Source organism: Glandiceps talaboti, chromosome 2, assembly GCF_964340395.1.
Source record: "Glandiceps talaboti chromosome 2, keGlaTala1.1, whole genome shotgun sequence".
Lineage (NCBI taxonomy): Eukaryota > Metazoa > Hemichordata > Enteropneusta > Spengelidae > Glandiceps > Glandiceps talaboti.
In genome coordinates this window covers 32,688,445-32,716,330 of record NC_135550.1, presented here as the reverse complement: position 1 = coordinate 32,716,330, position 27,886 = coordinate 32,688,445, and the positions used below count along the sequence as shown (strand labels likewise).

General features: G+C 32.7%; 1 protein-coding gene across 2 annotated transcripts; it reads left to right on the top strand.

Annotated features, from left to right (window-relative positions):
* The first annotated feature begins 577 nt into the window (after nt 1-577).
* On the top strand, nt 578-27,603 carry LOC144452854 (galactose mutarotase-like). Of its 2 annotated transcripts, XM_078144041.1 has the most exons (9): nt 578-793; nt 21,768-21,783; nt 22,725-22,940; nt 23,212-23,366; nt 23,632-23,841; nt 24,128-24,209; nt 25,351-25,489; nt 26,549-26,723; nt 27,286-27,603. In XM_078144041.1, the coding sequence occupies exons 3-9, from the start codon at nt 22,745-22,747 to the stop codon at nt 27,364-27,366; spliced, it is 1,038 nt and encodes a 345-aa protein (XP_078000167.1). In that variant the 5' UTR covers nt 578-793; nt 21,768-21,783; nt 22,725-22,744; the 3' UTR covers nt 27,367-27,603. The 2 variants fall into 2 exon arrangements, with proteins under 2 accessions (XP_078000167.1, XP_078000175.1); XM_078144049.1 differs by lacking the exon at nt 578-793 and having other exon boundaries at nt 21,737-21,783.
* The last annotated feature ends 283 nt before the right edge of the window (nt 27,604-27,886 follow it).

Genomic DNA, 27,886 nt, shown 5'->3' with positions numbered 1-27,886 from the left:
ACAAACAAATAAACAAGTAAACAAACAAACAAACAACCAACCAGACAGACAGACAGACAAACAAACAAACAAACAAACAAACAAACAAACAAACAAACAAAAACAAACAAACAAAATAAACTGACAAATGAGTAAGTAAACAAACAAACAGACAGACAAACAAACAAGCAAACAAACAAACAAACAAATAAATAAACAAACAAAATAAACCGACAAATGAGTAGATATATACATGAGTAAACGACAACAAACCAACGAACAAACACACACTACCCCCCCCCCCCCAATGGTCACATCTGGAATTTCCAGATACATATCACCCACTTTTTAGAGAAAGCACAAATTGTAACTTTTCTTGCGCGAACAGGGTCCAGTCCGTTGAACGTTCAGGAGTCTATTCTTACAGGGAATATAAAGCATATATTTTGATCGAAATATAGATTTCTCTTTCTTATTTAAAAGCCCCCCAAACAACAACTTATTTATAGTTTGTTTTGTTTCAGAAGTTAATCAATGCTGTATGGGAAATAGTGTACGCAGTCGCATTGACCCAGGATTATGGCCCCGCCCCCATCACAACTCATCATGTACAGTTCACGTAACATTGTGTAATAGTACTGCAGAAGGGGATTTGACTGTTTTCGGCGAAGCAGGGTGTTAATTTTACTCGTTTGAACCAGGTAGAGGACGGACAAGCGACACATATAAAAGCCAAGAAAGAACGTTAAAACAATTGATCTGTAAAAAATTAATTCACTGATAGTTCCGGGTCCTGAACTTCTGCAGCTGTTTTACTAAGTTGAAGCAGGCAGACACAGGCAGCAAACAATGGAAGCAGGCAGAAATGACCTTTGACCTTGAACATCGAACCCTCTAGCTTACTGTCAAATTACTGTATAGCAAGAAACAAGGACTTTACCTTTCTTTATCAGTTTCACAGACTTTCAGAAGTGATAAATCATAGAAGTAACATAATATAAGACATAAACGAAAACCCGAAGTAACTTTAAAAAAAAAATATTCCTATGCAATGTGATATTTACATGTAAGTATTAACCAAACAATTATTTTCTCCCAATGCAAGAGTACTGTGTATTCACCATGCTTCAAAATACAGCTCTATGAAATTTGTATTATTATAAAAATTGGTTGTACTTAAATATTGTCTTTTACACCCTTCAAAGAGTTCACTATAATAATGGGAATGTTACTAATTCATGGAAAGATGGGGTGCATTATGGGAAATTTCACTATTTCATACACAATTGAAATTCACTTTTCTCAGAAACCATTGAGTGTGCACACTATTCACGTATTAGGCCTAGTACACTACTATATGAGCTATTAAATGATATATGTGACTTTATATAAATTTCGTCTTTCATACCCAGCAGACACACTTTTATTTATACAATTATAGCAATATTTACAAGTTTTGACGAAACTGCACATGTGTTTTCTTGCAAACAATTGAGTGTGCACATTATTCATATAGTAGGCTTAATACAGTTATATATAAGCTATGACATGATATATTTCACTTTTAATAAATTTCGTCATTAATACCCAGCAGACACAGAAAGATGTGATGCATTATGGGAAATTTCACTATTTCAAACACAAATCAAATTCACTTTTCTAGTAAACCATTGAGTGTGCACACTATTCACGTATTAGGCCTAGTACACTACTATATGAGCTATTAAAGAATATATGTGACTTTATATAAATTTCGTGTTTCATACCCAGCAGACACACCTTCATTCAGGAAATTTAATAGAATATTTACAAATTTTGAGGAAACTGCACATGCGTTTTCTTGCAAACAATTGAGTGTGCACACTATTCACCTATTAGACCTAGTACAATATCATATCAGCTATTATATGATATATGTGACTTTATATAAATTTTGTCTTTCATACCCAGCAGACACACTTTTATTTATACAATTATAGCAATATTTACAAGTTTTGATGAAACTGCACATGTGTTTTGTTGCAAACAATTGAGTGTGCACATTATTCATATAGTAGGCTTAATACAGTTATATATAAGCTATGACATGATATATTTCACTTTTGATAAATTTTGTCGCTGATACCCAGTAGACACAGAAAGCTGTGATGCATTATGGGAAATTTCACTATTTCAAACACAATTGAAATTCACTTTTCTCAGAAACCATTGAGTGTGCACACTATTCACGTATTAGGCCTAGTACACTACTATATGAGCTATTAAAGAATATATGTGACTTTATATAAATTTCGTCTTTCATACCCAGCAGACACACCTTCATTCAGGAAATTATAGGAATATTTACAAATTTTGAGGAAACTGCACATGCGTTGTCTTGCAAACAATTGAGTGTGCACACTATTCATATAGTAGGCTTAATACAGTTATATATAAGCTATAACATGATATATTTCACTTTATATAAATTTCGTCGTTGATACCCAGCAGACATAAAAAGATGTGATGCATTATGGGAAATTTCATTATTTCATACAAAAATCAAATTCGCTTTTCAAGCAAACCATTGAGTGTGCACACTATTCATGTATTAGGCCTAGTACACTACTATATGAGCTATTAAAGAATATATGTGACTTTATATAAATTTCGTCTTTCATACCCAGCAGACACACTTTTATTTAGGAAATTATAGGAATATTTACAAATTTTGATGAAACTACACGTGCATTTTCTTGCAAACAATTGAGTGTGCACACTATTCACCTATTAGACCTAGTACAATATCATATCAGCTATTATATGATATATGTGACTTTATATAAATTTTGTCTTTCATACCCAGCAGACACACTTTTATTTATACAATTATAGCAATATTTACAAGTTTTGACGAAACTGCACATGTGTTTTCTTGCAAACAATTGAGTGTGCACATTATTCATATAGTAGGCTTAATACACGCGTGTGCACGCTCTGATAGCCTCTCCAGAATAAGTCCCCACTGGAATCGGTGAGGCACTATTATTCCATGTAAAATGAAGTGCAATGACTGTGATACCACAAGGGGCGTACGGTCATGTCAAGGAGATCTGCAATTGTGTAGAAAATGTGAATCAAAACGTTTTCCAAGAACAGCCGAGAAGATTGACAATAACAAAGACAAGATGGCGGAGAGTGTGAAAAGTTCACCATCAACAGGTCCTATTGAACAGAGACTTGATGCCCTTTGGCAGAAAGTAGACCAACTCTCCACGATGACAATTACTCTGGATCAACTACAGCGGTCAGTCACTTACATGAATACATTGTTTGAAGAACACAGAAAGCAAATGCAAGACATCCTCACAGAAAACAAGTCACTACGTCAACAGTTGCAAATAGCAGACAAAAGACTCAAAGACGCCGAGAACGAAATCGAAGACCTGCAACAGTATACTCGACGGAATAACCTCGAAATACAGGGTATACATGAAATACAAGATGAAAACACAGATGACATTGTTATAAAAGTAGCTGAAGCTATTGGAGTACCAGTGACAGCAAGTGATATTGACATCAGTCATCGCCTCCCAAAGAAAACCGGTCAACAACAACCTGCAATCATCGTACGTTTCACTAGGAGAAGTGTACGCAACAAGATATACAAAGCAAAGAAACTTCTACAAAACAAGAAGATATCGGACATAGGTCTGCCAACAACGAAAAGGGAAGACGGTCGAATTTACATCAACGAACAATTAACCAGTAAGAATAAGAAGTTATTTCATGAGACGAACAGAAGACGAAAAGAAGCAAGATGGAAACACATCTGGACACAGAACGGAAATATATTCACTAGGAAAGAAGATGATTCACCTGTAGTGAAGATAAAGTCAGAAGACGACATTCAACGTATAAAGTAACTCTTACCGATTAATATTTCCAATAGTACTTAATCATTTCACATGAATGACTGAAGAAGCCATAATCAAATACAATTGTAAGTCATATAGTGTTGATCAGTTCAATGAAAACAGAGAGATATCATGTAATGCTTGTTCTTTCCTGCATCTAAACATAAGATCATTGTCAAAACATTACGATGATTTTGTGTCCTTGCTTAGCATCTTACAGCAGAATTTTCACTTTATTGCTCTGTCAGAAACATGGTTGAAACCAGATTCAAACTGTTGCCTTTACAATTTACCTTCGTTTAATCTTATCACATGTAATCGTAAGGGTTCTCAGGGTGGCGGCGTTGCATTGTACACTCACAACTCCTTGCAAACCACCCGCATAAATTCAAAAAGTATTGCACATTGTGAGTCTCTTTTTGTTGAATGTGTCATTGAAAACAAAAGAGTTGTGGTAGGTGTTATTTACCGTAGACCCAATACGCCATATGACGAATTCTTTGATAGTTTTGAAGCATGCATCGACCAGATGTCAATCAAGGGAAGGGAATTTGTAATCCTTGGTGATGTAAACATCGATACTTCCTTTGACAATACACCTGCTATTCATTACAACTCTCTTTTAAACACATACAATTTCTCACAGTTAATTAACACCCCTACCCGAGTAACTTCCTCTTCAAGTTCAACCATTGATCACTTTCTTTCTACCATCACTGACTATTTCATTGAAAGCGGAGTTATTCTGTCAGACATTACCGACCACTATCCCATATTCGGTATCATCAAACAGTTTAACCACGTTTTCAAACCTAACACTACCTTTCAACGTTATGACTTTAAGAGCTATAACAAAGACGCTTTCCTTGCTGATTTGGATGATATACCATGGCAAACAGTTTATGACTGCCGTGACCCGACTGATGCCTATGCAAATTTCTATAACTTATTCTATAGTGTACTGAGAAAACATCTCCGCCTGAAATCGTCTCATCACAAGCCAAAACCAATCCAGAAACCTTGGCTTTCCAAGGGTTTGCTCAAATCTATTTCTACAAAGCATAGATTATTCAAGAAAATGAAAAGTAACCCCCATGATCATCATATCAAAATTAAGTACACAGCGTACAGGAATATCTTGTCGAAGCTCCTCAAGTCAGCAAAGAAAAGTCATTATGCTAATCTATTCACTTTATCTCATGGAAACACTAACAAGACATGGCGAGTGATAAAGGAAATTTTAAACAAAAGTAAGTCAAACCTTATCCCAGACAGTATCAAAGGAAGAGACCCTCAAAAAACTCTCCTTTCAGAAAACAAAGATATAGCTGAAGAATTTAATTACTACTTTACGAATGTTGGTCCTAAGCTTGCAGCGAGGATAACAACTATTTCTGATTTTAATCAATATCTTAGAGGTAACTACGTCAACTCTTTTTACTTTCGACCTGTGTGTGAGAACGAAGTTCTTAGTGAAATTCAAAAACTGGACCCTGAAAAAGCCACCGGGCAAGACATGGTTCATCCAAAATTGGTGAAACATGCCGCAAATATAATTTCCGCTCCACTCACCCATGTGATTAACTGTTCACTGATCCAAGGTACCTTCCCAGATGATTTAAAAGTTGCAAAAGTGATCCCAGTCTATAAGAAGGGCTCTGCCCAAGATGTTGGTAATTATCGACCGATCTCGATCTTGCCAATTATCAGCAAAATAATTGAATCCGTTATAAATAAGCAATTACTTAACTACCTCGAAAAATATAATATTTTAATAGAAACACAGTTCGGCTTTCGCAAGAAGCACAGTACAAAACTGGCTCTTGCTGATCTGGTCGCTAACATTGCTGAAAAATTGGACAAGGGATTTTTGACATTTGGAATTTTTATAGACCTTAGAAAAGCATTTGATACAATCAATCATGACATTTTGTTATGTAAATTAGAACATTATGGCATAAGGGGTTTACCACTACTCTGGTTCAAAAGCTATCTGACCAATCGTAAGCAAACTGTAAATATCAGTGATAGTTCTTCATCATGCATGTCAATAAGTTGTGGTGTTCCGCAAGGATCAATACTAGGTCCTATCTTGTTTCTAATCTATATCAATGACATTGTTAACTCCACTGGATCATTTGACTTCAGACTCTTTGCAGATGATACGAATTTATTCCAATTTATCAAGAACCAGACTAATACTGTCAATCTAAATCAGATCGATATTGATTTCAGGAAAGTCTGCGATTGGTGTAATGCGAACAAACTGACTATAAATTCCGAAAAAACGAACTACATGATAATAAAAACACCCCAGAGATCCGTCAATGTATCTGGTAGTCTGAACATTGGTAATTCTCCCATACTTGGTGTCTCTTCAACCAACTATCTGGGAGTATTCCTAGATGAACATATGACTTGGAAACCTCACATTGACAAGGTTAGAAATTCAATTGCACCAATTGTAGGGATTATTTCAAAACTCCGTCATATCGTTCCCCAATCAACACTTATCCTACTGTACAACTCCATGATCTTACCACACATATCGTATTGTATTGAAATTTGGGGCAATACCTATATGAGCTTGTTAAATCCTATCTTGAAGTTACAGAAGCAAATAGTTCGCCTTATTACTTTCGCAGACTTTCGTGCTCACACTGCTCCTATTTTTCGTAAACTTAATATTTTAGATATTCATAAACAGAGCAAATTTAGTACCTGTATGTTTATTTTTGATTTAAAGAGTAGTCGCTTTGCGCACAGCGTTTATAATTACCTCGACATTTTACCTCATAGTTACTCAACACGACAGGCAACAAGTGACAATTTTTATACTCCAAAATTTAATCTTTCTTTGAACCATCATAGCTTCAAGTACGCTGCAACCAAACACTGGAACTCAATACCAGACTTTATCAAGAATCTCAATAAACGCCATGAATTTAAGTATCACTTGAAGAACTGGCTACTTACCAGCTAAACTTCTCTTTTCAGTGCTATTCCACTGTTATGTTATGTAGATATCATTTACTGTTAATTAATCTACCCATCGGCATATACAGCTGTTATACTTCTTATACCGTTCGACCATCTTTCACAGACGTTCACCTTTAAAAGTATTTTTCGCATTGTGTCTGAGGGTCACATTCAGACTAGTTCGAATGAACTATTTGTGATCCCCGCCAGAAATGTTCACCTTACATGTGTGTGTGTGTGTGTGTGTGTGTGTGTGTGTGTGTGTGTGTGTGTGTGTGTGTGTGTGTGTGTGTTTTCTAATCTGAATAATTTATAACATTAAGCTCTGTAAATTTATTTGTAATGTCGAGCTCTTTGTACGAGATATTGTCTTTTTTTTCTGGCGAAAATAAACATTATTATATATAAGCTATGACATGATATATTTCACTTTTGATAAATTTTGTCGCTGATACCCAGCAGACACAGAAAGATGTGATGCATTATGGGAAATTTCACTATTTCAAACACAAATCAAATTCACATTTCTAGTAAACCATTGAGTGTGCACACTATTCACGTATTAGGCCTAGTACACTACTATATGAGCTATTAAAGAATATATGTGACTTTATGTAAATTTCGTGTTTCATACCCAGCAGACACACCTTCATTCAGGAAATTATAGGAATATTTACAAATTTTGCTGAAATTGCACATGCGTTTTCATGCAAACAATTAAGTGTGCACATTATTCATATAGTAGTGTTAATAAAGTTATATATAAGCTATAACATCATATATTTCACTTTTGATAAATTTCGTCGTTGATACCCAGCAGACATAGAAAGATGTGATGCATTATGGGAAATTTCACTATTTCAAACACAAATCAAATTCACTTTTCTAGTAAACCATTGAGTGTGCACACTATTCATGTATTAGGCCTAGTACACTACTATATGAGCTATTAAAGAATATATGTGACTTTATATAAATTTCGTCTTTCATACCCAGCAGACACACCTTCATTCAGGAAATTATAGGAATATTTACAAATTTTGATGAAACTGCACATGCGTTTTCTTGCAAACAATTGAGTGTGCACATTATTCACCTATTAGGCCTAGTACAATATCATATCAGCTATTATATGATATACGTGACTTTATATAAATTTTGTCTTTCATACCCAGCAGACACACTTTTATTTATACAATTATAGCAATATTTACAAATTTTGATGAAACTGCACATGCGTTCTCTTGCAAACAATTGAGTGTGCACACTATTCGCATAGTAGGCTTAATACAGTTATATATAAGCTATGACATGATATATTTCACTTTTAATAAATTTCGTCGTTGATACCCAGCAGACACAGAAAGATGTGATGCATTATGGGAAATTTCATTATTTCATACACAAATGAAATTCACTTTTCTAGCAAACCATTCAGTGTGCACACTATTCACGTATTAGGCCTAGTACACTACTATATAAGCTATTAAATGATAAATGTGACTTTATATAAATTTCGTCGTTGATACCCAGCAGACATAAAAAGATGTGATGCATTATGGGAAATTTCATTATTTCATACAAAAATCAAATTCACTTTTCAAGCAAACCATTGAGTGTGCACACTATTCATGTATTAGGCCTAGTACACTACTATATGAGCTATTAAAGAATATATGTGACTTTATATAAATTTCGTCTTTCATACCCAGCAGACACACCTTCATTCAGGAAATTATAGGAATATTTACAAATTTTGATAAAACTGCACATGCGTTTTCTTGCAAACAATTGAGTGTGCACATTATTCATATAGTAGGCTTAATACAGTTATATATAAGCTATGACATGATATATTTCATTTTGATAAATTTTGTCGTTGATACCCAGCAGACACAGAAAGATGTGATGCATTATGGGAAATTTCACTATTTCAAACACAAATCAAATTCACTTTTCTAGTAAACCATTGAGTGTGCACACTATTCACGTATTAGGCCTAGTACACTACTATATGAGCTATTAAAGAATATATGTGACTTTATATAAATTTCGTCTTTCATACCCAGCAGACACACCTTCATTCAGGAAATTATAGGAATATTTACAAATTTTGAGGAAACTGCACATGCGTTTTCTTGCAAACAATTGAGTGTGCACACTATTCACCTATTAGACCTAGTACAATATCATATCAGCTATTATATGATATATGTGACTTTATATAAATTTTGTCTTTCATACCCAGCAGACACACTTTTATTTATACAATTATAGCAATATTTACAAGTTTTGACGAAACTGCACATGTGTTTTCTTGCAAACAATTGAGTGTGCACATTATTCATATAGTAGGCTTAATACAGTTATATATAAGCTATGACATGATATATTTCACTTTTAATAAATTTTGTCGCTGATACCCAGCAGACACAGAAAGATGTGATGCATTATGGGAAATTTCACTATTTCAAACACAAATCAAATTCACATTTCTAGTAAACCATTCAGTGTGCACACTATTCACGTATTAGGCCTAGTACACTACTATATGAGCTATTATATGATATATGTGACTTTATATAAATTTCGTCTTTCATACCCAGCAGACACACCTTCATTCAGGAAATTATAGGAATATTTACAAATTTTGAGGAAACTGCACATGCGTTGTCTTGCAAACAATTGAGTGTGCACATTATTCATATAGTAGGCTTAATACAGTTATATATAAGCTATAACATGATATATTTCACTTTTGATAAATTTCGTCGTTGATACCCAGCAGACATAAAAAGATGTGATGCATTATGGGAAATTTCATTATTTCATACAAAAATCAAATTCACTTTTCAAGCAAACCATTGAGTGTGCACACTATTCATGTATTAGGCCTAGTACACTACTATATGAGCTATTAAAGAATATATGTGACTTTATATAAATTTCGTCTTTCATACCCAGCAGACACACTTTTATTTAGGAAATTATAGGAATATTTACAAATTTTGATGAAACTACACGTGCATTTTCTTGCAAACAATTGAGTGTGCACACTATTCACCTATTAGACCTAGTACAATATCATATCAGCTATTATATGATATATGTGACTTTATATAAATTTTGTCTTTCATACCCAGCAGACACACTTTTATTTATACAATTATAGGAATATTTACAAATTTTGATGAACTGCATATGCATTTTCTTGCAAACAATTGAGTGTGCACATTATTCATATAGTAGGCTTAATACAGTTATATATAAGCTATAACATGATATATTTCACTTTTGATAAATTTCGTCGTTGATACCCAGCAGACACAGAAAGATGTGATGCATTATGGGAAATTTCATTATTTCATACACAAATGAAATTCACTTTTCTAGCAAACCATTCAGTGTGCACACTATTCACGTATTAGGCCTAGTACACTACTATATAAGCTATTAAATGATATATGTGACTTTATATAAATTTCGTGTTTCATACCCAGCAGACACACTTTTATTTATACAATAATAGGAATATTTACAAATTTTGCTGAAATTGCACATGCGTTTTCTTGCGAACAATTGAGTGTGCACACTATTCACGTATTAGGCCTAGTACACTACTATATGAGCTATCAAATGATATATGTGACTTTATATAAATTTCGTCTTTCATACCCAGCAGACACACTTTTAATTAAGAAATTATAGGAATATTTACAAATTTTGATGAAACTGCACATGCGTTTTCTTGCAAACAATTGAGTGTGCACATTATTCATATAGTAGGTGTAATACAGTTATATATAAGCTATAACATGATATATTTCACTTTTGATAAATTTTGTCGTTGATACCCAGCAGACACAGAAAGATGTGGTGCATTCTGGGAAATTTCACTATTTCATACACAAATCAAACCCACTTTTCTAGCAAACCATTGAGTGTGCACACTATTCACCTATAAGGCCTAGTACAATATTATATCAGCTATCATATGATATAGGTGACTTTAAATAAATTTCGTCTTTTATACCCAGCAGACACGCTTTTATTTAGGAAATTATAGCAATATTTACTAATTTGGTGAAACTTCATGTGTGTTTTCTTGCAAACAATTGAGTGTGCATACTATTCGTATAGTAGACTTTAATAATAAAGCTATATATAAGCTATAACATGATATATTTCACTTTTGATAAATTTTGTCTTTCATACCCAGCAGACACAGAAAGATGTGGTGCATTATGGGAAATTTCACTATTTCATACACAAATCAAACCCACTTTTCTAGCAAACCATTGAGTGTGCACACTATTCACGTATTAGTCCTAGTACAATATTATATCAGCTAATGTTCTAGGCCTAATAGATGAATAGTGTGCACACTCAATTGTTTGCAAGAAAACGCACGTGTAGTTTCATCAAAATTTGTAAATATTCCTATAATTAAATTCCTAAATAAAAGTGTGTCTGCTGGGTATGAAAGATGAAATTTATATAAAGTCACATATATCATTTAATAGCTCATATAGTAGTGTACTAGGCCTAATACATGAATAGTGTGCACACTCAATGGTTTGCTAGAAAAGTGAATTTGATTTGTGTATGAAATAATGAAATTTCCCAGAATGCACCATATGTTTCTGTGTCTGCTGGGTATCAATGACGAAATTTATATAAAGTCACTTATATCATATAATAGCTGATATGATATTGCACTAGGCCTAATAGGTGATTAGTGAGCACACTCAATTGTTTGCAAGAAAACGCATGTGTAGTTTCATCAAAATTTGTAAATATTCCTATAATTGTATAAATAAAAGTGTGTCTGCTGGGTATGGAAGACGAAATTTATATAAAGTCACGTATATCATTTGATAGCTCATATAGTAGTGTACTAGGCCTAATACGTGAATAGTGTGCACACTGAATGGCTTGCTAGAAAAGTGAATTTCATTTGTGTATGAAATAGTGAAATTTCCCATAATGCATCACAGCTTTCTGTGTCTGCTGGGTGTGAACGACAAAATTTATCAAAAGTGAAATATATCATGTTATAGCTTATATATAACTGTATTAAGCCTACTATATGAATAATGTGCACACTCAATTGTTTGCAAGAAAATGCATATGCAGTTCATCAAAATTTGTAAATATTCCTATAATTGTATAAATAAAAGTGTGTCTGCTGGGTATGGAAGACGAAATTTATATAAAGTAACATATATCATTTAATAACTCATATAGAAGTGTACTAGGCCTAATAGGTGAATAGTGTGCACACTCAATTGTTTGCAAGAAAATGCACGTGTAGTTTCATCAAAATTTGTAAATATTCCTATAATTAAATTCCTAAATAAAAGTGTGTCTGCTGGGTATGAAAGACGAAATTTATATAAAGTCACAAAATCATTTGATAGCTCATATAGTATTGTACTAGGCCTAATATGTGAATAGTGTGCACACTCAATGGTTTGCTAGAAAAGTGAATTTGATTTGTGTATGAAATAATGAAATTTCCCATAATGCATCACAACTTTCTGTGTTTGCTGGGTATCAACGATGAAATTTATATAAAGTCACATATATCATATAATAGCTGATATGATATTGTACTAGGCCTAATAGGTGAATAGCGTGCACACTCAATTGTTTGCAAGAAAACACATGTGTAGTTTCATCAAAATTTGTAAATATTCCTATAATTGTATAAATAAAAGTGTGTCTGCTGGGTATGAAAGACGAAATTTATATAAAGTCACTTATATCATTTAATAGCTCATATAGCAGTGTACTAGGCCTAATACGTGAATAGTGTGCACACTCAATGGTTTCTGAGAAAAGTGAATTTGATTTGTGTTTGAAATAGTGAAATTTCCCATAATGCATCACATCTTTCTGTGTCTGCTGGGTATTAATGACGAAATTTATTAAAAGTGAAATATATCATGTCATAGCTTATATATAACTGTATTAAGCCTACTATATGAATAATGTGCACACTCAATTGTTTGCAATAAAACGCATATGCAGTTCATCAAAATTTGTAAATATTGCTATAATTGTATAAATAAAAGTGTGTCTGCTGGGTATGAAAGACAAAATTTATATAAAGTCACATATATCATATAATAGCTGATATGATATTGTACTAGGCGTAATAGGTGAATAATGTGCACACTCAATTGTTTGCAAGAAAACGCATGTGCAGTTTTATCAAAATTTGTAAATATTCCTATAATTTCCTGAATGAAGGTGTGTCTGCTGGGTATGAAAGACGAAATTTATATAAAGTCACATATATCATTTAATAGCTCATATAGTAGTGTACTAGGCCTAATACGTGAATAGTGTGCACACTCAATGGTTTACGAGAAAAGTGAATTTCATTTGTGTATGGAATAGTGAAATTTCCCATAATGCACCACATGATTCTGTGTCTGCTGGGCATCAATGACGAAATTTATTAAAAGTGAAATATATCATGTCATAGCTTATATATAACTGTATTAAGCCTACTATATGAATAATGTGCACACTCAATTGTTTGCAATAAAACGCATGTGCAGTTTTATCAAAATTTGTAAATATTCCTGTAATTTCCTGAATGAAGGTGTGTCTGCTGGGTATGAAAGACGAAATTTATATAAAGTCACATATATCATTTAATAGCTCATATAGTAGTGTACTATGCCTAATACGTGAATAGTGTGCACACTAAATGGTTTGCTTGAAATGTGCATTTGATTTGTGTATGAAATAGTGAAATTTCCCAGAATGCACCACATCTTTCTGTGTCTGCTGGGTATCAATGACGAAATTTATTAAAAGTGAAATATATCACGTTATAGCTTATATATAACTGTATTAAGCCTACTATATGAATAATGTGCACACTCAATTGTTTGCAATAAAATGCATGTGCAGTTTTATCAAAATTTGTAAATATTCCTATAATTTCCTGAATGAAGGTGTGTCTGCTGGGTATGAAAGACGAAATTTATATAAAGTCACATATATCATTTAATAGCTCATATAGTAGTGTACTAGGCCTAATATGTGAATAGTGTGCACACTCAATGGTTTACGAGAAAAGTGAATTTGATTTGTGTTTGAAATAGTGAAATTTCCCATAATGCATCACATCTTTCTGTGTCTGCTGGGTATTAATGACGAAATTTATTAAAAGTGAAATATATCATGTCATAGCTTATATATAACTGTATTAAGCCTACTATATGAATAATGTGCACACTCAATTGTTTGCAAGAAAACGCATGTGCAGTTTTATCAAAATTTGTAAATATTCCTATAATTTCCTGAATGAAGGTGTGTCTGCTGGATATGAAAGACGAAATTTATATAAAGTCACATATATCATATAATAGCTGATATGATATTGTACTAGGCCTAATACGTGAATAGTGTGCACACTGAATGGCTTGCTAGAAAAGTGAATTTCATTTGTGTATGAAATAGTGAAATTTCCCATAATGCATCACAGCTTTCTGTGTCTGCTGGGTGTGAACGACAAAATTTATCAAAAGTGAAATATATCATGTTATAGCTTATATATAACTGTATTAAGCCTACTATATGAATAATGTGCACACTCAATTGTTTGCAAGAAAATGCATATGCAGTTCATCAAAATTTGTAAATATTCCTATAATTGTATAAATAAAAGTGTGTCTGCTGGGTATGGAAGACGAAATTTATATAAAGTAACATATATCATTTAATAACTCATATAGAAGTGTACTAGGCCTAATAGGTGAATAGTGTGCACACTCAATTGTTTGCAAGAAAATGCACGTGTAGTTTCATCAAAATTTGTAAATATTCCTATAATTAAATTCCTAAATAAAAGTGTGTCTGCTGGGTATGAAAGACGAAATTTATATAAAGTCACAAAATCATTTGATAGCTCATATAGTATTGTACTAGGCCTAATATGTGAATAGTGTGCACACTCAATGGTTTGCTAGAAAAGTGAATTTGATTTGTGTATGAAATAATGAAATTTCCCATAATGCATCACAACTTTCTGTGTTTGCTGGGTATCAACGATGAAATTTATATAAAGTCACATATATCATATAATAGCTGATATGATATTGTACTAGGCCTAATAGGTGAATAGCGTGCACACTCAATTGTTTGCAAGAAAACACATGTGTAGTTTCATCAAAATTTGTAAATATTCCTATAATTGTATAAATAAAAGTGTGTCTGCTGGGTATGAAAGACGAAATTTATATAAAGTCACTTATATCATTTAATAGCTCATATAGCAGTGTACTAGGCCTAATACGTGAATAGTGTGCACACTCAATGGTTTCTGAGAAAAGTGAATTTGATTTGTGTTTGAAATAGTGAAATTTCCCATAATGCATCACATCTTTCTGTGTCTGCTGGGTATTAATGACGAAATTTATTAAAAGTGAAATATATCATGTCATAGCTTATATATAACTGTATTAAGCCTACTATATGAATAATGTGCACACTCAATTGTTTGCAATAAAACGCATATGCAGTTCATCAAAATTTGTAAATATTGCTATAATTGTATAAATAAAAGTGTGTCTGCTGGGTATGAAAGACAAAATTTATATAAAGTCACATATATCATATAATAGCTGATATGATATTGTACTAGGCGTAATAGGTGAATAATGTGCACACTCAATTGTTTGCAAGAAAACGCATGTGCAGTTTTATCAAAATTTGTAAATATTCCTATAATTTCCTGAATGAAGGTGTGTCTGCTGGGTATGAAAGACGAAATTTATATAAAGTCACATATATCATTTAATAGCTCATATAGTAGTGTACTAGGCCTAATACGTGAATAGTGTGCACACTCAATGGTTTACGAGAAAAGTGAATTTCATTTGTGTATGGAATAGTGAAATTTCCCATAATGCACCACATGATTCTGTGTCTGCTGGGCATCAATGACGAAATTTATTAAAAGTGAAATATATCATGTCATAGCTTATATATAACTGTATTAAGCCTACTATATGAATAATGTGCACACTCAATTGTTTGCAATAAAACGCATGTGCAGTTTTATCAAAATTTGTAAATATTCCTGTAATTTCCTGAATGAAGGTGTGTCTGCTGGGTATGAAAGACGAAATTTATATAAAGTCACATATATCATTTAATAGCTCATATAGTAGTGTACTATGCCTAATACGTGAATAGTGTGCACACTAAATGGTTTGCTTGAAATGTGCATTTGATTTGTGTATGAAATAGTGAAATTTCCCAGAATGCACCACATCTTTCTGTGTCTGCTGGGTATAAATGACGAAATTTATTAAAAGTGAAATATATCACGTTATAGCTTATATATAACTGTATTAAGCCTACTATATGAATAATGTGCACACTCAATTGTTTGCAATAAAATGCATGTGCAGTTTTATCAAAATTTGTAAATATTCCTATAATTTCCTGAATGAAGGTGTGTCTGCTGGGTATGAAAGACGAAATTTATATAAAGTCACATATATCATTTAATAGCTCATATAGTAGTGTACTAGGCCTAATACGTGAATAGTGTGCACACTCAATGGTTTACGAGAAAAGTGAATTTGATTTGTGTTTGAAATAGTGAAATTTCCCATAATGCATCACATCTTTCTGTGTCTGCTGGGTATTAATGACGAAATTTATTAAAAGTGAAATATATCATGTCATAGCTTATATATAACTGTATTAAGCCTACTATATGAATAATGTGCACACTCAATTGTTTGCAAGAAAACGCATGTGCAGTTTTATCAAAATTTGTAAATATTCCTATAATTTCCTGAATGAAGGTGTGTCTGCTGGATATGAAAGACGAAATTTATATAAAGTCACATATATCATATAATAGCTGATATGATATTGTACTAGGCCTAATACGTGAATAGTGTGCACACTGAATGGCTTGCTAGAAATGTGCATTTGATTTGTGTATGAAATAGTGATATTTCCCAGAATGCACCACATCTTTCTGTGTCTGCTGGGTATCAATGACGAAATTTATTAAAAGTGAAATATATCACGTTATAGCTTATATATAACTGTATTAAGCCTACTATATGAATAATGTGCACACTCAATTGTTTGCAATAAAATGCATGTGCAGTTTTATCAAAATTTGTAAATATTCCTATAATTTCCTGAATGAAGGTGTGTCTGCTGGGTATGAAAGACGAAATTTATATAAAGTCACATATATCATTTAATAGCTCATATAGTAGTGTACTAGGCCTAATACGTGAATAGTGTGCACACTCAATGGTTTACGAGAAAAGTGAATTTGATTTGTGTTTGAAATAGTGAAATTTCCCATAATGCATCACATCTTTCTGTGTCTGCTGGGTATTAATGACGAAATTTATTAAAAGTGAAATATATCATGTCATAGCTTATATATAACTGTATTAAGCCTACTATATGAATAATGTGCACACTCAATTGTTTGCAAGAAAACGCATGTGCAGTTTTATCAAAATTTGTAAATATTCCTATAATTTCCTGAATGAAGGTGTGTCTGCTGGGTATGAAAGACGAAATTTATATAAAGTCACATATATCATTTAATAGCTCATATAGTAGTGTACTAGGCCTAATACGTGAATAGTGTGCACACTCAATGGTTTGCTTGAAATGTGCATTTGATTTGTGTATGAAATAGTGAAATTTCCCAGAATGCACCACATCTTTCTTTGTCTGCTGGGTATCAATGACGAAATTTATCAAAAGTAAAATATATCATGTCATAGCTTATATATAACTTTATTAAGCCTACTATGCGAATAGTGTGCACACTCAATTGTTTGCAAGAAAACACATGTGCAGTTTCGTCAAAACTTGTAAATATTGCTATAATTGTATAAATAAAAGTGTGTCTGCTGGGTATGGAAGACGAAATTTATATAAAGTCACTTATATCATTTAATAGCTCATATAGCAGTGTACTAGGCCTAATACGTGAATAGTGTGCACACTCAATGGTTTACGAGAAAAGTGAATTTGATTTGTGTTTGAAATAGTGAAATTTCCCATAATGCATCACATCTTTCTGTGTCTGCTGGGTATTAATGACGAAATTTATTAAAAGTGAAATATATCATGTCATAGCTTATATATAACTGTATTAAGCCTACTATATGAATAATGTGCACACTCAATTGTTTGCAATAAAACGCATATGCAGTTCATCAAAATTTGTAAATATTGCTATAATTGTATAAATAAAAGTGTGTCTGCTGGGTATGAAAGACAAAATTTATATAAAGTCACATATATCATATAATAGCTGATATGATATTGTACTAGGCGTAATAGGTGAATAATGTGCACACTCAATTGTTTGCAAGAAAACGCATGTGCAGTTTTATCAAAATTTGTAAATATTCCTATAATTTCCTGAATGAAGGTGTGTCTGCTGGGTATGAAAGACGAAATTTATATAAAGTCACATATATCATTTAATAGCTCATATAGTAGTGTACTAGGCCTAATACGTGAATAGTGTGCACACTCAATGGTTTACGAGAAAAGTGGATTTCATTTGTGTATGGAATAGTGAAATTTCCCATAATGCACCACATGATTCTGTGTCTGCTGGGTATTAATGACGAAATTTATTAAAAGTGAAATATATCATGTCATAGCTTATATATAACTGTATTAAGCCTACTATATGAATAATGTGCACACTCAATTGTTTGCAATAAAACGCATGTGCAGTTTTATCAAAATTTGTAAATATTCCTGTAATTTCCTGAATGAAGGTGTGTCTGCTGGGTATGAAAGACGAAATTTATATAAAGTCACATATATCATTTAATAGCTCATATAGTAGTGTACTAGGCCTAATACGTGAATAGTGTGCACACTAAATGGTTTGCTTGAAATGTGCATTTGATTTGTGTATGAAATAGTGATATTTCCCAGAATGCACCACATCTTTCTGTGTCTGCTGGGTATCAATGACGAAATTTATTAAAAGTGAAATATATCACGTTATAGCTTATATATAACTGTATTAAGCCTACTATATGAATAATGTGCACACTCAATTGTTTGCAATAAAATGCATGTGCAGTTTTATCAAAATTTGTAAATATTCCTATAATTTCCTGAATGAAGGTGTGTCTGCTGGGTATGAAAGACGAAATTTATATAAAGTCACATATATCATTTAATAGCTCATATAGTAGTGTACTAGGCCTAATACGTGAATAGTGTGCACACTCAATGGTTTACGAGAAAAGTGAATTTGATTTGTGTTTGAAATAGTGAAATTTCCCATAATGCATCACATCTTTCTGTGTCTGCTGGGTATTAATGACGAAATTTATTAAAAGTGAAATATATCATGTCATAGCTTATATATAACTGTATTAAGCCTACTATATGAATAATGTGCACACTCAATTGTTTGCAAGAAAACGCATGTGCAGTTTTATCAAAATTTGTAAATATTCCTATAATTTCCTGAATGAAGGTGTGTCTGCTGGGTATGAAAGACGAAATTTATATAAAGTCACATATATCATTTAATAGCTCATATAGTAGTGTACTAGGCCTAATACGTGAATAGTGTGCACACTCAATGGTTTGCTTGAAATGTGCATTTGATTTGTGTATGAAATAGTGAAATTTCCCAGAATGCACCACATCTTTCTTTGTCTGCTGGGTATCAACGACGAAATTTATCAAAAGTGAAATATATCATGTCATAGCTTATATATAACTTTATTAAGCCTACTATGCGAATAGTGTGCACACTCAATTTTTTGCAAGAGAACGCATGTGCAGTTTCATCAAAACTTGTAAATATTGCTATAATTGTATAAATAAAAGTGTGTCTGCTGGGTATGAAAGACAAAATTTATATAAAGTCACATATATCATATAATAGCTGATATGATATTGTACTAGGCCTAATAGGTGAATAGCGTGCACACTCAATTGTTTTTGCAAGAAAACACGTGTAGTTTCATCAAAATTTGTAAATATTCCTATAATTGTATAAATAAAAGTGTGTCTGCTGGGTATGAAAGACGAAATTTATATAAAGTCACTTATATCATTTAATAGCTCATATAGTAGTGTACTAGGCCTAATACGTGAAGAGTGTGCACACTCAATGGTTTGCGAGAAAAGTGAATTTCATTTGTGTATGGAATAGTGAAATTTCCCAGAATGCACCACATGATTCTGTGTCTGCTGGGTATTAATGATGAAATTTATTAAAAGTGAAATATATCACGTTATAGCTTATATATAACTGTATTAAGCCTACTATATCAATAATGTGCACACTCAATTGTTTGCAAGAAAACACATGTGCAGTTTTATCAAAATTTGTAAATATTCCTATAATTTCCTGAATGAAGGTGTGTCTGCTGGGTATGAAAGACGAAATTTATATAAAGTCACATATATCATTTAATAGCTCATATAGTAGTGTACTAGGCCTAATACGCGAATAGTGTGCACACTCAATGGTTTACTAGAAATGTGCATTTGATTTGTGTATGAAATATTGAAATTTCCCAGAATGCATCACATCTTTCTGTGTCTGCTGGGTATCAACAACGAAATTTATCAAAAGTGAAATATATCATGTCATAGCTTATATATAACTTTATTAAGCCTACTATGCGAATAGTGTGCACACTCAATTGTTTGCAAGAGAACGCATGTGCAGTTTCATCAAAACTTGTAAATATTGCTATAATTGTATATTAAAATAAAAGTGTGTCTGCTGGGTATGAAAGACAAAATTTATATAAAGTCACATATATCATATAATAGCTGATATGATATTGTACTAGGTCTAATAGGTGAATAGTGTGCACACTCAATTGTTTGCAAGAAAACGCATGTGTAGTTTCATCAAAATTTGTAAATATTCCTATAATTTCCTAAATAAAAGTGTGTCTGCTGGGTATGAAAGACGAAATTTATATAAAGTCACATATATTCTTTAAAAGCTCATATAGTAGTGTACTAGGCCAAATACATGAATAGTGTGCACACTCAATGGTTTGCGAGAAAAGTGAATTTCATTTGTGTATGGAATAGTGAAATTTCCCATAATGCACCACATCTTTCTGTGTCTGCTGGGTATTAATGACGAAATTTATTAAAAGTGAAATATATCATGTCATAGCTTATATATAACTGTATTAAGCCTACTATATGAATAATGTGCACACTCAATTGTTTGCAAGAAAACGCACGTGCAGTTTCATCAAAATTTGTAAATATTCCTATAATTTCTTAATTAAAAGTGTGTCTGCTGGGTATGAAAGACGAAATTTATATAAAGTCACATATATCATTTGATAGCTCATATAGTAGTGTACTAGGCCTAATAGTGTGCACACTCAATGGTTTGCGAGAAAAGTGAATTTTAATTGTGTATGAAATAGTGAAATTTCCCATAATGCACCCCATCTTTCCATGAATTAGTAACATTCCCATTATTATAGTGAAGGGTGTAAAAGACAATATTTAAGTACAACCAATTTTAATAATACAGATTTCATAGAGCTGTATTTTGAAGCATGGTGAATACACAGTACTCTTGCATGGGGAGAAAATAATTGTTTGGTTAATACTTACAACATGTAAATATCACATTGCATAGGAATATTTTTTTTTTAAAGTTACTTCGGGTTTTCATTTATGTCTTATATTATGTTACTTCTATGATTTATCACTTCTGAAAGTCTGTGAAACTGATAAAGAAAGGTAAAGTCCTTGTTTCTTGCTATACAGTAATTTGACAGTAAGCTAGAGGGTTCGATGTTCAAGGTCAAAGGTCATTTCTGCCTGCTTCCATTGTTTGCTGCCTGTGTCTGCCTGCTTCAACTTAGTAGCTGTTTTGCACTCATTTCTAACGGTAGGTAATATCACAGGCACTCGAATCAATGTGTATCATTTTTTTTTAAAAATGTATAGTGAACACTGCGGCCCTCGATCTCTCTGATTATAGTAGTAGTGTTGCGCCGGATCGGAGCGCGGCGACGATAAAACGTAGGAAAAAAAAGGCGCGAGCGACTGTCGACAGTCTAACCATATCATGACCTTTTAGATAGAGGACATGATTGTCCAATCATGTTAAGCGTGATAATGAATGCTGATGCATCCCAGTGTATGCAATATTAATAAATCCCATATGTCCTGTTAAGTTTATTGATGTACCTCACAGTTTTAAAGATTAATTTACATAAGTAATGAGTTTCGGTAATTAGGCTATGTCTTTAGAATGCATACTTAAATTTCCGAGGTAAATTTCAGTACCATTCGTACATATTTTAACCATAACAAATCGTATGTATCCTATAATGTTTGCTGATGTACCTTACACTGTTAATAAATCATTTGCTTAATTAATGAGTTTTGGTATTTAGGCAATATCTTTAGACTGCATACTTCAATTTCCATACAATTTAGTACATACGTTAAATGTAACAGAGTGCATATGTACTATAAAAGCCATCAATTTCACCTAAAGATTTAGGGAACACTTTGCATAATTAATTATTATAACGTTCATTACCATATTTTTTTGAATATCATTTTAATGGGTAATTTGCATAATTGATGATTCCCTTACAGAACGCATTCAATTTAAATATTGTAGATTTTCGATTAGAAATTTAGGAAGTGTGATATTAACGTCGAACTTTCTAATTTTACCTTGTTGTTTTGCAATTTCTCCCAATATCAAGCTACTGCTGTTTGTCAACATGCCATAGTTAAAGAACTGTATATTCAGTAGATTTCCTACAAATCACTGAGAATTTAGCAAACTTTTTCAACTGGTATTTTGACTAGCAGGTCTTGACGTATATCCAGCAATGAGCAATACAAGCATTACCACTGATGTCTTTGGCAAGACAAAAGATGGTAAAGAAGTGAAGAGATATAAACTGAAAAACAGTAATGGCATGACAGTAGAATTGATCAGTGTTGGAGCAGCCATTACTTCAGTACAAGTACCTGATAAGGCCGGAAATTATAAAGATGTTGTCCCTGGTTACCCAACTGTTGAAGGTAAGTTAACTGGTACTAATGTTATTTATTTATTTATTTATTTATTTATTTATTGCATCCCTTTTTTAATGTATGCTTGGAATCATACTATTCATAGATCCTGGTGTTAATACCAGTGTTATTTACACTGCACTGCATACCTGCATGCAAATCATGTACTGGTACATTTTATTGAAGAGTGTTGAAGAGATACAAGAATCCATGGTCAACTCTGTCACATCAGAATCATCCAAATATCGCATAGTTTATTTCATTGTATGTGTATTTGTAGGTTATGAAACTGATCCATTTTTCTATGGTGTTGTTGTTGGAAGGGCAGCAAATAGAACAGCTAAAGGTAAACTTTCAATAGATGGCCAAGAATACCAGTTAACAGTCAATAATGGACCAAATCACCTTCATGGTGGATATCATGGATTTTGTAAGGTTAGTTTAAAATGTTTGAAGATTCACAGAAAACCAAACGCCTCATCTTTATCACTATACAAACATTTTTATTGTTAATCACCATGGAAATTTTGTAGCTTATGACAAGTTATTTTTTTGTACAGGCCAAACACTTTCTTGTATCTGAAATAAATAAAGTCCTTTGTCTGTGACTTTCTTGTTTGTAATATGTGCACAAATTTCAGTACTTTGTACCTACAAAAATCTACCTTGAATGTGTACATTGGTTCTTACTTCATTGTAGGCATTCTGGGATTCCAGCATAGAAGATGACCTAGTGAAATTTACATATGTTAGTCCAGATGGTGAAGAAGGCTATCCAGGTGAACTAACAACCCAAGTTACATATCAATTAACAGAGGACAATGAAATTATATTTCATGTTACTGCTAGTTGTAAAAAGGCAACCCTGGTTAACTTGGTCAACCATTGCTATTTCAATCTTGCAGGCCATGTAAGTATATGTATATTTCATATTATTGCTAGTTTTAGAAAGGCAACCCTGGTTAACTTGGTCAACCATTGCTATTTCAACCTTGCAGGCCATGTAATAGATAAACTGTCATGACCAGAAACAATTCCGCCTTTTTTTTGCCGAAGTACTTCTGAATCAATACAATGTGAAATCAATTCATACACATATGTTGAACCAAAGTTGAAGTGAGTTTGTAGAGTTTACTTGACTATCCAATCTCAGTTGGTGTGTTTAACAATTGGATATCATCAAATGTTCATTTCAGGATGCACCAAATATTTATGACCATCAAATCACTATACCTGCTGACAGCTATACACCTCTGGATGAAACGTCAGTTCCAACAGGTAAGAGTACAATGTAAAAATAATACAGTAATCTTTATTTATACTGGATAGTTCATTAAGTATATAAACACTTATCCCCCAAGAAGTCCAGTGAGGGCCAACCCTTGTGTGTTCAGTGTTAATGCAGGAGGAAACCAGAGTACCTGGGGAAAACCTGTGTTGTTCAGTAGAGTCAAACTGAATAACACTTTTCTTACTTACAGAGTGGTAAATTTAATTGAACCCTGACCACAGTGGTAAGAGCACAGGCACTCAACCTGAGATCTATGAATAAATGGATATTGAATGAAATGATACTAAGTTTACAAACTAAATGTCTAATATTTCCTGTTTATGTATGCCATGTTGTGCGCTGTAAGAATGCTGTGTGTTCTATGTGACTTCCGAATGTACATAGTGTGTAAGCTATTGCTAGTATTGCACGCTAGCCTTAATAATAGTGTAGTATATAGCCTTACTAAGTGTGAAATATTGCATTTTGTGTTGTTTTTATACATTTCCTGCATGTTATATGCATACCCTATTCACATTGTATAATATATATAGCGTGCAATACTAGTGATAGCGTACACACTGTGTACATTCAGAAGTCACATAGAACACACAGCATTCTTACGGCCGGTGCACAACACGGTATACATACATACACAGGAAACATTAGACATTTAGTTTGTAAACTTGGTATCATTTCATTCAATATCCATTTATTCATAGATCTTGCTTGGGTCGAGTGCCTGTGGGTAAGAGGGAAATTGTTTAACCACTTGGCCACCGACAACCCAATGTCTATAATAAAACATTTGACTTAAGGTTACAGACAGAGTGGAGAGATGGTTTGAAAGTGGGGTATGGGAAGTGGCTGATATATGCATAGAGGAAACTAACTCAAAAAAAGATGGCGGATGGTACAAACGACATGTGATTGGTAATTATCTGATGTCAACTACAGCATACTTAGTTCCTATTTGCAATGACATCATTGACTTGTCAACCAAATATTTGTGACACTTCAACAACAATCCAGCACTATTTTCTGTTTAAGTGTATACCAAGAAATATAGTTTGGGGAAAAAATACCTCAAAGTTTATCATCAAACAACCACATTCTGAAAGGAGTTGCAATTGTGTTGACATATTTCAGGTGAAATCAAAGCAGTTCAAGGAACTCTGTTTGATTTAAGAGAACCGGTAACCGTTGGTGATAGAATACACAAAGTACCTGGTGGATATGATATCAATTTCTGCTATGGTCCATCCAATAATAGACATTTATATGCCAGGTAAATGAAATAGATAAATCATTAAGTAAAGTAGTCATATGTATTAGGATTGGGTATTTATTCTGGATTTTTAATTTATAAAGTAATTTAATCATGGCTTCCTACTTGAATAATAAATGTGAAACAACATTGACCAAGTCTGTGTTTGTAACTCAATACATTGTAAAAGATTCAATACAAAAGTTTGTTATTGTACATACAATAACAAACTTTTTACACATTGTTTAGCTTTTTCCAAAGTATTGAGTTACAAACACAGACTTGACATATGTTGTTTCACATTCACTTGTCAAGTAGGAAGCCATGATAAAATTACTTTACAAATTAAAAATCCAAAATAAATACCCAATCCTCATCCATATAGCCACTTTAAATGAGAATTAATGATGATACACTTCACTTTATTGTTGACCCATATATATGTAGCCATTGATATTTGTCATATGTATATATAAAACAATGTTAATATATTTTATGGTGTATGATATTTGGCTCTCTGTATTGTTTGAAAGAAAGATGATCTAGGTGTTCTCAGTCACCAAAAATTACCTTTACCTCTGTCTGGTGAAGTTGTCAAGGAGATTTAGACAAATGAGGTCTTAAGATGGCCAAGCAGTTGACTTACAGTTGTATGTATCTATAGACTGGCAAGGAGATTTAGACAAATGAGGTCTTAAGATGGCCAAGCAGTTGACTTACAGTTGTATGTATCTATAGACTGCTTGGCAAAAGATTATTGCATTTAATAGTTCAAATGTTTGATTGTAAGTAAATAAATAAATATATTTCCTGAGAGATATAGATAGCTTAATTAAGTTGGTATATACAGTAATCAAACAAAACATGATACAGGGAAATTACTTACTGATGATATACAAGTCTTAAAAGATTTCTCACCATGTGTTGGCCATTTATTAAGACCTCTCAATCTGGAGGAGTATTTGCTGGGACATTTCTTTTCATTTATTGTTCTACTTGTATTTTGAATCTGTTCAATTCCTGTGAATTATAGAATCTTAAAATATAACTGATATAACTGAATTATTTCCTTAATTGTAGACTTGTTGATCCTAAATCTGGTCGTTTATTGGAAGCCTACACAACACAACCTGGTGTACAGTTTTATACTGGTAATTTTCTAGATGGTTCATCAGTTGGTAAAGATGGTGCCAAGTATCCCAAACATTCAGGATTGTGTCTTGAAGCTCAGAATTATCCTGATGCTGCCAATCACGTTAGTTACAAACTTTCCAAATTTATTTATTTATCACATTATCTGCATTTTAAATGAATAGTGATGCATTGACATTGAAAAGACAACATGTGTTTTCAAAGGCAACAAACCTGATTCACTTTGAAATCAAATCCTGGTGTGTTATTTTTCTTTATTGTCACACCAACTCAAATATTACCATGCATGGTAATTATTACAAAATGACCTGTTCTATTGGTTGAAGCCTAGCATTTAATTACAATGATTGGTTGAAGCTTATCACTGAAATACAATGATTGGATGAAGCCCAGCATTGAAATACAATGATTGGCTGAAGCCCAGCACTGAAATACAATGATTGGCTGGAGCCTAGTAATTAAATACAATGATTGGCTGAAGCCAAGCACTGAAGTACAATGATTGGTTGGAGCCAAGTCTTGAAATACAATGATTGATCGATTGATTGATTGATTGATTGATTGATGGAAAAAGTATTTATCATATTTCAAAGTTTTAAATCATTTGTATAGGGAGTTTGTTTTATTATCATCACTCTGATTATCTGTGTTCTTCTCAATTTCAGCCAAATTTTCCAAATGCTGTGCTGCGTCCAGGAGAAACATATGACCATACAACATGGTACAAGTTTTCAGTTACTAAGTGAAAAAAATGACTGACTGAAGGATGAAGAAGACCTTGGAGGAAGTATAGAAGAAAATGATAATCATGTACATGATGAATTTGATAGCCAATAGATATAATAGGACCTCAATCAAGAACATTTGAATACTGAATGACTTATTGTTGAATTGACATTATCAAATCAGTGAGAGAATATTAAAGTATGTTTTTAATGAATTATGTAGTCAAACATCATCATCAAACTTCATATTTTGGTTAGTGCGTGTACATTTCCATCACTTGTAATAGATGGTATCAATAATTGTCAGGTTCCCATTTCAAAATGTTCCCATCAGTAGTGATGTTGACCAACACTAAAAATAAATGAAAAGGATCTCCATATAAATTTGATACTGCGTAATAGTGATATATGTATATAGAACTCGGATTACAATGTAACTACAACACTGGGGGTAGGGGGGAAGGGGGGGGGGGAAAGAGGCTTTACTGGTGTAGATATCAAAAATTCCCAAAGACTGTATTGAGATGTAATACAAAGTAAT

Bases quoted from the DNA above. Each gene is read 5' to 3' on its own strand.
- LOC144452854 (XM_078144041.1), top strand. From the start codon at position 22,745: ATGAGCAATACAAGCATTACCACTGATGTCTTTGGCAAGACAAAAGAT. The intron at 23,842-24,127 runs GTAAGTATATGT...TGTTCATTTCAG, and splicing joins ATTTCAATCTTGCAGGCCAT to GATGCACCAAATATTTATGA. The intron at 25,490-26,548 runs GTAAATGAAATA...CCTTAATTGTAG, and splicing joins AATAGACATTTATATGCCAG to ACTTGTTGATCCTAAATCTG.